At 44.9% G+C, this 14,399-nt stretch overlaps 1 protein-coding gene across 2 annotated transcripts in view; it reads left to right on the top strand.

Annotated features, from left to right (window-relative positions):
- ATP6V1H (ATPase H+ transporting V1 subunit H) overlaps positions 1–7,869 on the top strand; it is a 32,972-nt gene extending 25,103 nt beyond the window's left edge. For both annotated transcript variants that reach the window (XM_068166695.1, XM_068166694.1), the window contains 3 exons: positions 577–678; positions 3,308–3,421; positions 7,550–7,869. In XM_068166695.1, coding sequence (XP_068022796.1) covers positions 577–678; positions 3,308–3,421; positions 7,550–7,610 — 277 coding nt within the window. In that variant the 3' untranslated portion in view covers positions 7,611–7,869. The remainder of the gene's footprint in view (positions 1–576; positions 679–3,307; positions 3,422–7,549) is intronic.
- The last annotated feature ends 6,530 nt before the right edge of the window (positions 7,870–14,399 follow it).

The following is a 14,399-nucleotide window of genomic DNA, read 5'->3' as shown; positions in this document are numbered from 1 at the left end:
TATGGAAACAGTTCTCCTCTTAGGTGTCCAGAGAAGGGCAACGAGGCTGGGGAGAGGCCTTCAGCACAAGTCCTATGAGGAGAGGCTGAGGGAGCTGGGGTTGTTTAGCCTGGAGAATAGGAGGCTCAGGGCAGACCTTATTGCTGTCTACAACTACCTGAAGGGAGGTTGTAGCCAGGAGGGGGTTGGTCTCTTCTCCCAGGCCACCAGCACCTGAACAAGAGAACACAGTCTCAAGCTGTGCCAGGGGAAGTTTAGGTTTGAGGTAAGGAGAAAGCTCTTCACAGAGAGAGTTGTTAACCATTGGAATGTGCTGCCCAGGGAGGTGGTGGAGTCCCCATCCCTGGAGGTGTTGAAGAGGTGATTGGACGTGGCACTTGGTGCCATGGTTTAGTCATGGGGTCTGTGGTGACAGGTTGGACTTGATGATCTTTGAGGTCTCTTCCAACCTTGGTGACTCTCTGACTTGCAAAGCATTTTTGTGCTTACAGGTTTGGCTATTCCAAGCTATCAGTGATTTAAATGATGAAACCCATAACAAATACTGGGGTTTGATTGTTTGAAATTCTTTCCTAGAATCCTGACAAAGCTGCTGGAGGTTTCTGATGACCCTCAGGTGCTGGCTGTAGCTGCTCATGATGTGGGAGAATATGTCCGGCACTATCCTCGTGGGAAACGGTAGGAAAAATGCCAACGTGCTGTGACTTGAGACTAGCTACAGACATTCCTCTGGCTTCTTTGGATTGTTTATGTTAGAACATGCTACATGGGGACTGCAAGTTATGCTTCTATTTAGCATAATAAATGCACCTTTGAGTGCAAGTGTCAGTGCTCCTTGTAAACCTAAAGGCTTTCAAAAACTGCTTGGACTCATTCCTGCGCAGCCTGCCCCAAGTGATACTGCTCTGGCAGGGGATTTGGACTAGGTGATCTCCAGAGATACTTTCCACCCCCTACCATTCTGTGAACTCCTGTCAAAAGACACAGATAGGAATTGCTATGTTTTCTTGCTTTATTTTGTTTTAAACCCCCCTGTGCAAAGATGTTTGAATAATTGCATCTCAAAGGTAGAGAGACCACTGAAGCAGAAGTGGGACTTCACTTCTTTTACAGGAGTCATGCTGATCAGTCACCCCAAGGGACACATGACTTAATTTTTGGTGCAGAGAGTGGTCTGTTTCTGCACAGGATTTGATGGAGAAGATGAGAACAGACTTATTGGGAATGTCATAAACATGTCTTGTGCTGCCTACTGTCTCAACAGCAGTAGAATCATGAACAGATTTGCAGTCCTCTAAGCCTAAAACTCATGGAAGGGAAGAGATTTGTAGCAGTAGGCAGCATCATGCAAGAATGGTTCTTGGACTCTTCACGTCCTCAGCTGTAATTTCAGTGATGTATTGTCACCTGCAATGCTCAATTACCACTTGTGATGATAGGATTTTAACATTTCCTGGTGATTCTTCCATGCTCCTAGCATAAGGAAGCTTTTCAATGTGCTGCCTTTTTTAACCTCCTTTCAGCTCCTCAGCATTCAGGCTTTGTCAGGCATGTGATGAGGGGGAATCTCTTGTTTGTGTTGCACACTCTTGTCTTTGTGTGCAGTGGGTTTTATGTTTAACTGATGATTAGGAATGTGAGGCAGCCTAAGGCAGGTGTGGTAGTTTTAGGCTGTGGTTGGAACTAAATGATTTTTAAGGTCCCTTTGAACCCAAACTGTTCTGTTAATCTATGAATCATGTTCCCTGTGGATTCCAGGATGGTTTTGAATGGCTTGCAAAATTAAATGGGAATTTCCTTTTTTTTTCTCCATGTTATATCTTTATACTTGTTCTGCCACAGTAATGCATTAATTTGGCCATGAGAAGAGCAGTAACCAAAGCAGTTTGCTAGTGTAGGCTTAGAATGGAATGATAGCATCAGGTGAAGAGTAATGCAAGCAGTAGCTTCCTCACAGGATAGTGTAGCTACTCAGTGGCCTGTGAGAGAAGAGGGGTAAAAGAACCCATGTGCAAGTCAGTGAGTAACCACTTTATGTATTCCTTACAATTTCTTTCCCTGAACTTTCTTCATTATGACAGAGCAAAGTGCTGAGTCTACAAAGTCATCTGGATGATGCTTTTTCACAGATTACTAGAATGGCTTGGGTTGGAAAGGTCCTTAAAGATCATCTAGTTCCAAATCCTTGCCATAGGCAGCATGGGCAGGGACACCTTCCACTAGTCCAGCTTGCTCAAGGCCTCACCCTGTTCTTGAACACCTTCAGGGAGGGGGCTTCCATGACCTCTCTGGGCAACCTGTTCCAGTGTCTCAGCATCCTCATTATGAAGAATTCCTTTCTAATTTCCAGTCTAAATCTGCCCTCCTCAAGTTGCAATCCATTCCCTTAAGTCCTATCACTACAAGCCCTTGTGGAAAGTCCCTTCCCAGCTTTCCTGTAGGCTCCCTGGTTTTAAGTGTGTTGCTTTCCATGTTTTGAAGAAATGGTCTATTTATGACACAGAGTAGAAGATTCCATCAGGATTTCCTGTGGGATTTGGTGTACCTATTAAAATGCTGGGGGTGAAGTCTGCAGTGAAAGATGCAGCTGCAGTGTGTAGTTTTGCTAAGTTCTATCTTAGCAGCCTGTTCTGCATCGTGTGCAGGAGCAGCTGTGGCTCTAGCACAGTTTGAAAGGCAAAAAGCACTATGAGGAGTACCAAGTGGGTGGTTTAATAGCTGTCATTGTGATTACAAGCCTTTTTTCCCCCCTGGCTTAGGCAGTGCTGGGATGGATTGGAGCTTTATTCTTGCAAAAAAAGAGGAGTGATCTGGTTATCATCCATTTATGGGAAGGAGGACACTACCTCCTCCTAAATAGTAGATAGTGCTGTGCCCTGGCAAGCCAAAATTGAGTTCTTCAGCAAGCTGAGTAAAGCTAATCACCCTCTCTGAAAAAGGCTTCCTTCTTGATTAATTATTGTTCAGTTTGTGGAAGTAGGTAGTGGGCAGCCAACAGGAGTCCAGGGCAAATACCTCCAGATGTTGGCAGTTCCTAAAAGAAAAGAGGAAAACAAGAATTCAGATAGGTAGTGTGAGAGGCCTGCAATTGTAGCATGACTTAAACTTGGCCTCTTAATGCAGTCAAATGGCCTTGAGCAACCTGGTCTAGTGGAAGGGGTCCCTGCCCATGGGGGCTGGAGTTACTTGATCTTTAAGGACCCTTCCAACTCAAACCATTCTAGGATTTTTATGGTTGGATAGGATAGCTACCTGGCAGCTGAAGTGCTGGCAAAAAACCCAACCCTGCTCCTCTCTTCTCTTTCAGAGTGATTGAACAACTTGGTGGTAAACAGCTGGTAATGAACCACATGCATCATGAGGACCAACAAGTCCGTTACAATGCCCTGCTGGCTGTGCAGAAGCTGATGGTTCACAACTGGTATGTGAAGGTTATTTAACACACTGCTAACAGCAAAAAAAATACTGGGTGCAGAGAGAGAGGCTTCAAGAGAGGAGATTTCTTTCAGGGGAGATTAACATTTTTGTGTGGTAAGATTGCAGTTGATGCTGATGTGTGAGATCCTAGTTAGATTTCCTTTTGTGTTCTGGCTGCAGTTGAATTAAGTGGCTTCACCTTACATGATTGAATGTCACATGAGTAATTCAGCAATGTATTTTAACTTATTTCAGTTGTTTAATATTCAAGCTGTAATTTAGGCTTCCACTTGTTTGAGTACTTAATTGGCAGTTGCTATGCAGAGTGCATGCCTGACCAATCTTCTGCACTGTTCTTTGCTCTGGTCCTTCCCTTCACTCTACACTGTCATTTCTCTGTTGATGCTTTAAGGGGGTGCAAGTGCAATTGTTCTTCAGCTCCTGGAGCAGCAGACCCTCATGGGCTGGTTGGTCAGATGAAGTTGACAAGTCACTTGCTGCCATGTCTTTGATCAGTTGCTGAGAGTAGCATTTGAAGTGTTGTTTTTCCCTTCATCATTTGTTGACTGGCTCTCTAATAAGGCTGAGGCTTGGAGCAGCAGAGTGAGGAGAACTTCTGGTACCTGCAGTGAGGGAGTGTCAGGGGGCAGCTCAAGTGTCATTCTGCTTAAAGCACAGCTGTGTCATTAGCCTGCTAATAACTCCACTTGGAGACAATTCACTCCTGAGTAATTTGACTAGTTCACTGGTGGCTGCTCAGCTGGCTTTTCCTTAGGGATTTTGAAGTCAGGGATAAATGAGGCTGTCAGGCATTCTGTGATATGATGAAGCTAGCTTGGCAAAAGCAGTATCTGCTGTCAGCTTTGTGGATGGTGTGAGCTGGGGCAAAATATTCCAGTTACCTTCACATGTTAACTGATCATGCACTTGGTGAGGCAGGGAGCAAAGGTATCTCTTTAGCATCACTTAATGTCTTCTAAGTAATTACTTCTAAGTAATTTATCCTGTGTGCTTTCTTGCTCTGCCAGCAGCAGTGCTGTTGAGTGTTGGGGACCAGATAGTTGGTACAATATCCAGTCTAGCTGATGTGTGGAGCTGGATCACATGAGGATGCATCACTGAGGCATGATCAAGTATGGTATTGGAAGGAGAATTAATAAATGGCATAGTGATTGAAGCAAGGAGGGTTGGAACTTGGTCCCTTCCAACCTAAACCTGATTTTGATACAGGATTCTGCCTCTCAAGAACCTTAGTCTGCTAAAAGAAGCTAGAAATGAGAGATGTTGGAGCTCATCAAGCTCCTTTTTTGGTAGTTTAGTTCTTGGAAGTGGGATTCAAAATCAGTGTAGTTAGAAAAGAGAGAGAGAGTCAGTTTCACTCTTCTAGACTTCAACTTTTCCCTTGCCTGCTAATAAGGAGGCTTTTCAGTTTTCTTTAAAGGATAGACCAATCTGACTGCCCTGGAAGTTGGAGTTTAACACTTACAGGAGAGCTACTTAAAGGTTTGCTGCTTCTAGCATATGGCCTCTAGAATGTGTTATATGTACCTGAAAACTTCTTCATCTACCAGAGGTTCTGTTATCAACATTGGTCCTTTGCTCAAGCTGAAAATCAGTACAGATTATTCAGGCAGGATCTTGTGCCAGCTCACACTTACCTCTTCATTCCCTACTCATTGAGTTTGGCTGGGAGCAGGTCCTTGTGCCTTTTCCTAACTGACCTTTAAGCATTTTTTGGCAGCTACCATGACTCCTAAATATCTTAGCTTGAGGGTGTCAGTGTCTTTCACCAATTAAATGAAGCAGGATGAGGCAACAAAGTGGAATAAGGATTTGAGATGTAACAAATGAAGGTTGTAGCCAGGTGGGGGTTGGTCTCTTCTCCCAGGCACCCAGCACCAGAACAAGGGGACACAGTCTCAAGCTGCACCAGGGGAGGTTCAGGCTGGATGTTAGGAAGAAGTTCTTCACAGCAAGAGAGATTGGCCATTGGAATGTGCTGTCCAGGGAGGTGGTGGAGTCACCATTACTGGAGGTGTTTAGGAAGAGACTGGATGGGCACTTGGTTTAGTTGATTAGATGGTGTTGGGTGATAGGTTGGACTTGATGATCTCAAAGGTCTTTTCCAACCTGGTTTATTCTATTCTAAATTCATGTATTCACCTCTAAAGCTTGCTTCTTGGAAGAAAGCACTTTGGGTACCACAGAGATTGTGTATTTCAAGATAGGCCTGGGGGGGGAAAGAAAGAAATTACTGGTGGGGGAAGAATCTCACTTGGCCATTCAAATATGGGTGAAAAGATTCATTTGCAAATGGAAATTACTTACCCCTCACTGTGACAGACTTCTGAGTGACCAAGGAAGTGGGAAATATGGTGGTTTAAGATTTGTTGACCTAAATTTGAGTTGAGAAATGGAGGATTTTTGTAGTTCCTCTCAGAAGTGATGCACTCCACTTGCACATGTTGACACTGCTCTGCAGTGCAGAGGTAATGCATTGTACTCTCATGGATTTACACTGAGTTGTTGCACATCTGCATGCAGTGAATTGTGAAAGCAAGCTTGGCTGGGCCAGCTTGTGGCAGTTTTAAGCTATGCCTTTAAACATTGGTCACAGGTCTGGAGCAGAGGAGTAGCAAAATGGAAATAAGTCACTGCTGGGTGTAAAAAGGAAAATGAGGATAAGTCTAAACAATCCCACTGGAGAGTTATCTCCCCACCACACAGCTGCATCTGCTTTTGATAAGGATGGGTTGATATTTTGCCAGTGAAGTTTGGGATTAATATTCTTACTTGATAGGAATGTTGCTTTTCTGAATGCTTAACATCAAAGCTGAGAAGTGCTGTTGGGTGCTGCAGTTGTGATTTTAAACCTTGCTGTGCACCAGGAGCTGTAATGTGTAGGGAGCAGCTGTTCAGCAGGATTCTAAACTGAAAGCCGGGCTCTGAATTATGCAGCAAGAGCTGATTTTCCTTTCTTTCCTTTCGTAAATCAAGCCAAGTGTGCAGTCCTTGAGTGTGCTTTCTTGTTAAAGGCTTCATCCTGAACATAATTCCCCTGAACTGCTGCTTATGTTTGACCTGTGTAGGTTGAAATGCTTGTGCAGTGAGGAAAAACTGTGGTGCTAAGTGTAGGATCAGCAATGGAAAAAGGACACCGACATCTCAGAGGTGCCGAGCCCTCTCCTTCAGCTGATGCAGTGGAACAATTGCTGAGGCTTTTCTGTAACAAGCAGCAGCCCAGCTAGCTTTGTGGTTCTGTGGGATGGAGAGCTGCTTTCACAGAAGAGTTGTGCAGTGTTTTTCCATAGAACTCAAACCTTGTGGCTCAAGGCAAATGCTAAGAGTGTGTGGGTTGTTTCTTCCTGGGTTGAGAGGATAGGTATAAGTGACTTAGTGTGCTTCAGAATGCAGCTGAGGAAATGCTTTTAAGTGTTGTGAGCCTGGCTTGGATATCTCATTGGGTCTGGGGAACAATTTCTTCCCCAAAAGGGATGTCAAGCCCTGGAACAGGCTGCTCAGGGAAGTGGTGAGGTCATTATCCTTGGAAGGATTTTAAAGCCACGTAGATGTGGTGTGGAGGCACATGGTTTAGTTGGTAAGCTGGCAATGCTGTTAATGGTTGGACATAACCATCTCCCAGGTCTTTCCTATCCAAAACAAATCTGTGACTCTGTCATCTCTTCTTTCTTCCAGCTTAAACATAAGAGTTCCTCAGTCAGTGACTGTTCTGCTAGCCTGTGTGTGAAGCTGTCAGCTTGTCCACTGGTACTGCTTGTTTGTGCAGCTGGGTTTGTGGAACAGATCCCTTTACATGCTTTGCCACAGCTTCTAGTATCTATAGTCAGCAAGCACAGGCTGTGCTTTGTGGGTGTGCTGTGTGGTTGTCAGGACTTCTAAAGGTTACTACTGAGCCCTTTCTTTTTCCAGAGATGCTGTTGCTGATGTTTGGTTCAGACCACGTTTTCAGAGAGGCACTCTCATAGTAGCTCCAGCTGACTGTTGGCAGTGGGCATTAACTGAACAAATAATTCCAACCTTAAGTTTTTATCTCTTTCTCTGCTTCTTCCTTCCCACCACTTCCACTGCTCCACTGAGTGTTTCTCAATCTATTTTTGTTGTTGTATTTCAGGGAATACCTTGGGAAGCAGCTGCAGTCGGAGCAACCCCAAACAGCCACTGCTCGGAGCTAAGCAACTTCCATCACCTCACACCTTGAGCCTGTCTTTAGAAGGAGACATTGAAATTCCATCTTCTTTGCCTGCTCTACTAAACTTTCCAGCTGTCCTCCAGTGTTGTTGGCTTAGTGAAAATCAGTTTGTTCAACCAGCTCTGATGATTATGCTTATTGTTAGCTTCCTGTTCTCTTCTGAATGTATATGAGGAAATGTGGCTAATATATTGCACTTGTTTTATGTATTTATTCTCATAATAAAGGATGTTGTTAAAGGATATGCATTCCAGGGTATCATTAGCACAAGCCTTCTCTCATTTTAGTGAGGTATCAGTGTTGTCACACTTTGCCAGAAGAACCAAGTGCTCCCTATGTGTCTCCATAATTAAATTAAGTAAATAAAGCTATAGCTTGGTGTTCTGTAGGAAATGCAGTAGCCTGAGAAATGTTGATCATTGATTATCAGGACTGAAGTATATACCAAGTCTACAAGCAGTGTTAAAATTGTGTGCAGAAAGCAAAGGGCTAGGGTTGGCTGGGGCCTGGGATGCTTCCCTCTGCTTAGAGACTACACTAAAAAAATCTGGGTAGGAGAAGACAATCAGTGTTGGGGGTGGGGAGAGACCTTACCCAGTCCAATAACCCTTACCAAAGGAGGAGCACGTGGGCAGATCACACAGGAATGCATCCGGGATGGTTTTGTATGTCTCCAGAGAAGGAGAATCCACAATCTCTGGGCAATTAGTTCCAGGGCTGTGTCATCCTCACCATGAGAAAGTTTTTCCTTATGATCATGTGGAACCTCCTCTGCTGCAGCTTGCACCCATTGCCCCTTGTCCTATCGTTGGATGGCAGTGAGCAGAGCCTGGCTCTCTCCTCTCAACACTGCCCTTCTCATCCTTATACACATGAATGAGGTCAGTCCTCAGGCTCCTTTTCTCCAGGCTAAAGAGCCCCAGCTCCTCAGCCTTTCCTCAGCAGGAAGATGTTCTACTGCCTTTGGCATCTTGGCTTGAAAGAGTCCAGCACAGAACCACAAGTCCCTGAGGTTCTTCTTGAACTGAAGGGCCAAGAACTGGACTGAATATTCCAGCAAGGCTGCTGGCCAGTGCCAGCCATGTGCTTGCCTCAGGTTGAGGAGTCCAGCAAGCAGGCAGGGAGCCCCTGCACCACAGCAGCCAGCACCACCACCAGCCACATCTGTATTTGTTAGAGTCTCCCAGCTGATATGCTTTAAATAAAAATAAGGTGAGTTGCATGAAAGGAAGTGATGAATTTAAACAGAAGTATTTCAACTGCCTACCTCTTATTTGGCTTAATAAATTAAAACCAAAAGCTTAGAGAGAGGAAAGAATGAGGATGTGTGTTCATTATTTCCCTGTGTGATGCAGGGTGAGAAAATGAAGTGCAGGATATTTCCACATGACAAGAAAAATTCCCCCTTGGGTTTGTGATTAGCTTGCATCAGCTCCCTTCAGATGTGATCAAAAGGATTAGGTAAGAGATGTTCCTGTCTCACCTGGAGCCAAATCTCTCCTTGCTGAGTGAAACCTCAGTTCTCAAATTACTTTTTCTTTTCTTTTACCCTCTGCCTGGAACTCACTGAACACCTTGCTGTGACACAGGCTGGTAGCAACTTTTTAAGCTTAAAACCAAATCCTACCCATCTATTATTTAAAACAAATAAACTTCTAAAGAGTATGAAAGACCAGAATTAATTCTTCAATTAAATTTCTATGGTGCCAAATCAGGGCATTCAGCCTCTAGGAAGCTTCAGACCTTGAGTTTTCTGCAGCTGTATTAACTGAGATACAGTTGGGTGAGTGTCAGGGAGTGATAGGAGTAGGGGGAGTGGAACAAAGCTAGAAATGGGGAGATTCAGATTGGATGTTAGGAAGAAGCTCTTCCCCATGAAGGTGGTGAGACACTGGCAGAAGTTGCCCAGGGAAGTGGTGGAAGCCTCATCCCTGGAGGTGTTTGCAGCCAGGCTGGATGTGGCTGTGAACAACCTGCTGTAGTGTGATGTGTCCCAGCCCATGGTAGGGGCACTGGAACTAGATGATCCTTGAGCTCCCTTCCAACCCTAACAATTCTATGATTCTAAACACTTTGGTAACTGGAATCTCTCTCAATATAGGAATGAGAGGATGAACAGCTTTGTTATCCATCTGTGCTACTTAAATTGTGAGTTTCCTTCCTAAGCTCTCTGCAATCACAATCTATACCACCTGGGAACCCTTAGCTACCCTTACTTCATGGATGTCTCTTAGGGCACATCTTGAGTCCTGTGTCCAGTTCTGGGCCCCTCAGTTTAACATGGACATTGAGACTCTTGAAGGTGTCCAGAGAAGGGCAACGAGGCTGGGGAAAGGCCTGAGCACAGCCCTGTGAGGAGAGGCTGAGGGAGCTGGGGTTGCTTAGCCTGGAGAAGAGGAGGCACAGGAGAGACCTTATTGCTCTTTACAACTACCTTAAGGGAGGTTGCAGGCAGGTGGGGGTTGGTCTCTTCTCCTGGGTGACCAGCACCAGAACAAGAGGACACAGTCTCAAGCTGCGCCAGGGGAGGTTTAGGCTGGATGTTAGGAGGAAGTTCTTCATAGAAAGAGTGATTGGCCATTGGAATGTGCTGCCCAGGGAGGTGGTGGAGTCACCATCACTGGAGGCATTTAGGAGGAGACTTGATGGGGTGCTTGGTGCCATGGTTTAGTTGATTAGATGGTGTTGGGGGATAGGTTGGACTCAATGATCTCGGAGGTCTCTTCCAACCTCTTTTCTCTTCCTCTTCTCTTCCTCTTCTCTTCCTCTTCTCTTCCTCTTCTCTTCCTCTTCTCTTCCTCGTCTCTTCCTCGTCTCTGCCTCTTCTCTTCCTCTTCTCTTCTCTTTCAGAATAGCCATCAGCCTTCATCTTAGAGAAAATTACAACTATTTCACAACTGCTGGTTTCAATATTGCTGCTGTTGTAAAATCTCCCCTGAGCAACCCCTGAAGCCTTTGGTGACAGAAGGAGAATGACCACAAGGATGGGTGGCTTACCAGGAATTCACAGTTTGTCCCTCTGTGTGAAAAAGGAACCTGCAGGAGGAAACAAGCTTTTCATGAGCTGTTTCTGGCACATTGGTGGCGTGGTTTTGTCTCTTCAAGGCTCTTCGCTTAGTTTGCCTTGTCTGGGTTCTGCACCAAGACAAAACTGTCAAAGCTGAAAGCAACATTTTCAGTGCTGTCAAACTATCTTTAAAAGGCTGCAAAATGGGCAAAAAAAAAATAATAATATTGGGCAGCTGCTTGTGGTGATGATAGTTACAACTATTGATTGGGAAGTCTGCTGTGGTATTGAGTTTCTTTGTAGGAGGAAACATGATAAATTGCTTGCTTAAAGGTCACTGTCCTCTAGATAACCTCCACAACAGAAAGGAAGTCTGCCAAACCAGCTTCTCCTGTCAGGTTCAGGTGGCTAATATACAGCTGTGGATTATGAGGCTGCCAGCGTGGGGATCCCAGCTGACAGCCTGGGTGTGGGTGTGTGCAAGCACAGGGCAATTGATTTGGTCTTCAGCTGAAAAGATGAAATCATTTTAATACTGGCTTTACTGAGTGGAGAAATAACCTTTAGAATGGGGTTTTCTTTTTGATGGTTTTTAACATATTGGTTTTAGTGTTGCAGCATTATTTATTTGCTGGCTAGGAGCTGACAGCATGTTTTAGTCTCCAAGCATTCATGGAGAATGACTTTGTGTGTCTGGCTTCCCCAGCTGGCACGCTTGAACTGAGCTGCTCCTTTGCTAGGCAAATGCATGGGCATGAGGCCACTGGTGAGACCCTGAAACCCATCTAGGATGTCTTCACTTGAAGTCCTTTTACAGGAGAAACTCCTAGTGTGAAGTGAACAAGCTGTACCTTCTCTTGTGTCTCTGAGTATCACACCTTTGTGCTATTTTAGCTCTTCGTGCTATCTAATTATTTCTGTGTTATATCCCAGTTCCTCTTAGAATCAGTACTAGTCCCCACTTTAAATACATCATGTCAAGCAGGTGGTGGATAAGACTTAGGCTAAGGGAAATGTTAGCAGGGCTGTTCAGTCTGCAGAAGAGAAGGCTCTGAGGAGACCTTATTGTGGCCTTCCAGTATCTGAAAGGGGCTACAAGAAAGCTGGGGAGGGACTTTCTAGGGTGTCAGGGAGTGATAGGACTGGGGGGAGTGGAACAAAACTAGAAATGGGGAGATTCAGATTGGATGTTAGGAAGAAGTTGTTCCCCATGAGGGTGGTGAGAGACTGGCACAGGTTGCCCAGGAAGGTGGTGGAAGCCTCATCCCTGGAGGTTTGTAAGGCCAGGCTGGATGTGGCTGTGAGCAACCTGCTGTAGCGTGAGGTGTCCCTGCCCATGGTAGAGGCACTGGAACTGGCTGATCCTTGAGCTCCCTTCCAACCCTGACAATTCTGTGATTTTTCTCTGGGAAGAAAGTATCATTTGTGTTTTTCCTGTCCTGTGTTTTACCTCTTTTCCTTATTTGACAGAATTGGAACTGGCATGTATCTTATTTCTAAAGGAAGAGTCAAGATTATTATCCTGTTGCTCTTAATCCAGCGAGTCTAACTTCAGATCAATTCCTCTTTTTTTTGGGGGGTGTGCATGTGGGCTGTTTTGCTTTTCTAGGGTTTCCCTGGTATCCCTGAGGGGCTCTGAATCCTTGAATTTATGGGAGCAGAGCACTGTCTCATGATTATAAGAGAAGTTCAGGAAAGATCAGCAAAAGCCTGGCTGGTTGGTTCTGGCCCCTATTCTCAGAAGCTGATATAGTCTTTATCTTAGCTTCAGTTGTGCTTCTTGCTCCTGCTCTTCCTGTTGGGAGACTGGATCAGGAACCCACTCTAATGGCTTTTAACTTTGCTTCCAGATTCACTGAAGCTCTGGTGAGGATATTATAACTCGGGGTTTTTTGCTGCTATTTTCCTACAGCTGCTTAACCTCTGGTGGCAGTAACTCTCCCCCAGACACCTCCTGAAGTCATTTAGAGAGAAATCACTTTGAAACTGACCTCAGTATTGCAAAGTCTGCTCTCTTCCTTGAGTCAGGGCACATAGAGTCAAGAGCCCCACAGGCTTGATATGTTAGGGGTGTTAGAAAGTCCTGACATGAACCTCACATCAGTGTTAGAGGAACAGGTCTATGAGACAAGGGTTGTCTGTCTGTTACCTTTAATGGGGCTGATGGATGGCTCCTCACACAAAGGGAAACCTTAAGCCTGAGGATCACAGGAAGAGTTAATGAGCTGCAGCCTTAATTACCCAACTTCTGTGTTGTGTTTCTGTCGTCTTTGCCAGGTCAGACTGGTGGCTTTGGGGGGCAGGCTGCAGGGTTAGAGTGAAATCAAAAAATGCCTTAATTAAGCTCTTTACACACACAGCTATTCTTTTGTTTGCTTTTGTAGCTGTGGTGCTTGGCAATTATTTGTGGCTGAGTCTGCTGGCTTGGCTTGTTTTTCCACACAGACTGACCTGCCCTGCTCTATGACTGAACATCTTGGGGTGTTTTTTACTTGGATTTGTTTTTCGTCTTGCATCTGAAGAACTATGTGGTCAGTGATGCCAGTCTTCACTTCCCCCTTGATGGTCCTAAGGCACTGAGCTATTATTTACTAGTGCATGACTCCATTCCCATGGTAATGTTCTCTTAAAGGTAATAGGGAAAATCACAGAGAATCATAGTCACAGAATGGTGGGGGGTTGGAAGGAACCTCTGGAGATCCAACACCCAGAGCAGGTCACCCAGCATCACATCCAGGAGGGTTTTGAACGCCTCCAGAGAAGGAGACTCCACAACCTCTCTGGGCATCCTTCTCCAGGACTCTGACACCCTCACAGGAAAGAAGTTTTTCCTTAAGTCACTTCTGTTGCCTCAAAATGTTTTCTCCCAAAGCTGTTCTCCTCTTTTGGATAGTTTCTTTCTGCAGTGCTGTGATGTTCTGTCCACATCACATAGGTATGCTTGTTCCATCAGTACCTTTGATGGCTTCCTGGTGCACAGCAAGTTGAAGGTATTAAGCAGACATTAAATCAGAGAGAATTCTCTGCTGCCTTCTTAATCAGATAGTCCTTGATGGCAGTGCCTTGATGGGCAACAGTATTTGGGTTTTACTTGTCCTCCCCCATTTCACTCACTCTGTTTGGCTTTCACTGCCCAGCATCTCCAAACGTGGGCCAGTGTAACCTGATTCTTGAGTGCAGCAAATGTGCACCATCTGTGTTCCTAATAAGGCTAACTACTCTAATCCTAGGAGAGCTTGTAGAGGCTTCAGAAGATTGTTCAATATAAGGGTAGAATAGTTTTTTTTATGTGTTCCTAATTTTGTTAAGCAGAAAGGATGAAGCTTCTCTGCTTGCTCTGGTTCTGGAGTTAAGGATAAATTAACTCCTGCTTCTGCTTGCATGACTTGAAGCTTCTAGCATGTTTTCCTGGACTGTTTCTGCGTGTGTGTAGCTGCATAAAGAGCTCTAATTAAGAGGATTTTGTTTTTTCAGTCTCTTTCCTGGGTTGAATTGCCCTGAAACATTTCCACAGTTGAAGAGGCTAATTACTAGTGCAGCACAACTTTAACAATGTTTTTGTTTTCACACCACTTGTTGAAGTGATGAGCTGTTAGTGATTTGTTTACTTTACCATGATACCAACTCTCCTCAGCACTTACCTTGGAAGCAGATGATCAATAGGTGTTGGAGCTAATGATGCAGAAGTCTTTCCAAGAGCATGAACTGGGGGCTGGAGGATTGCCAGGATGAAATCACAGTCTGCATGAGGGTGGTGAAACACTG

This window comes from Melanerpes formicivorus, unplaced genomic scaffold (genome assembly GCF_026170545.1).
Source record: "Melanerpes formicivorus ecotype bairdi unplaced genomic scaffold, bMelFor1.0.p_v2 SCAF_105, whole genome shotgun sequence".
Classification (NCBI taxonomy): Eukaryota; Metazoa; Chordata; class Aves; order Piciformes; family Picidae; genus Melanerpes; species Melanerpes formicivorus.
Note: the sequence above shows the minus strand (reverse complement) of the source record. Positions and strands in the feature narration are given on the sequence as shown.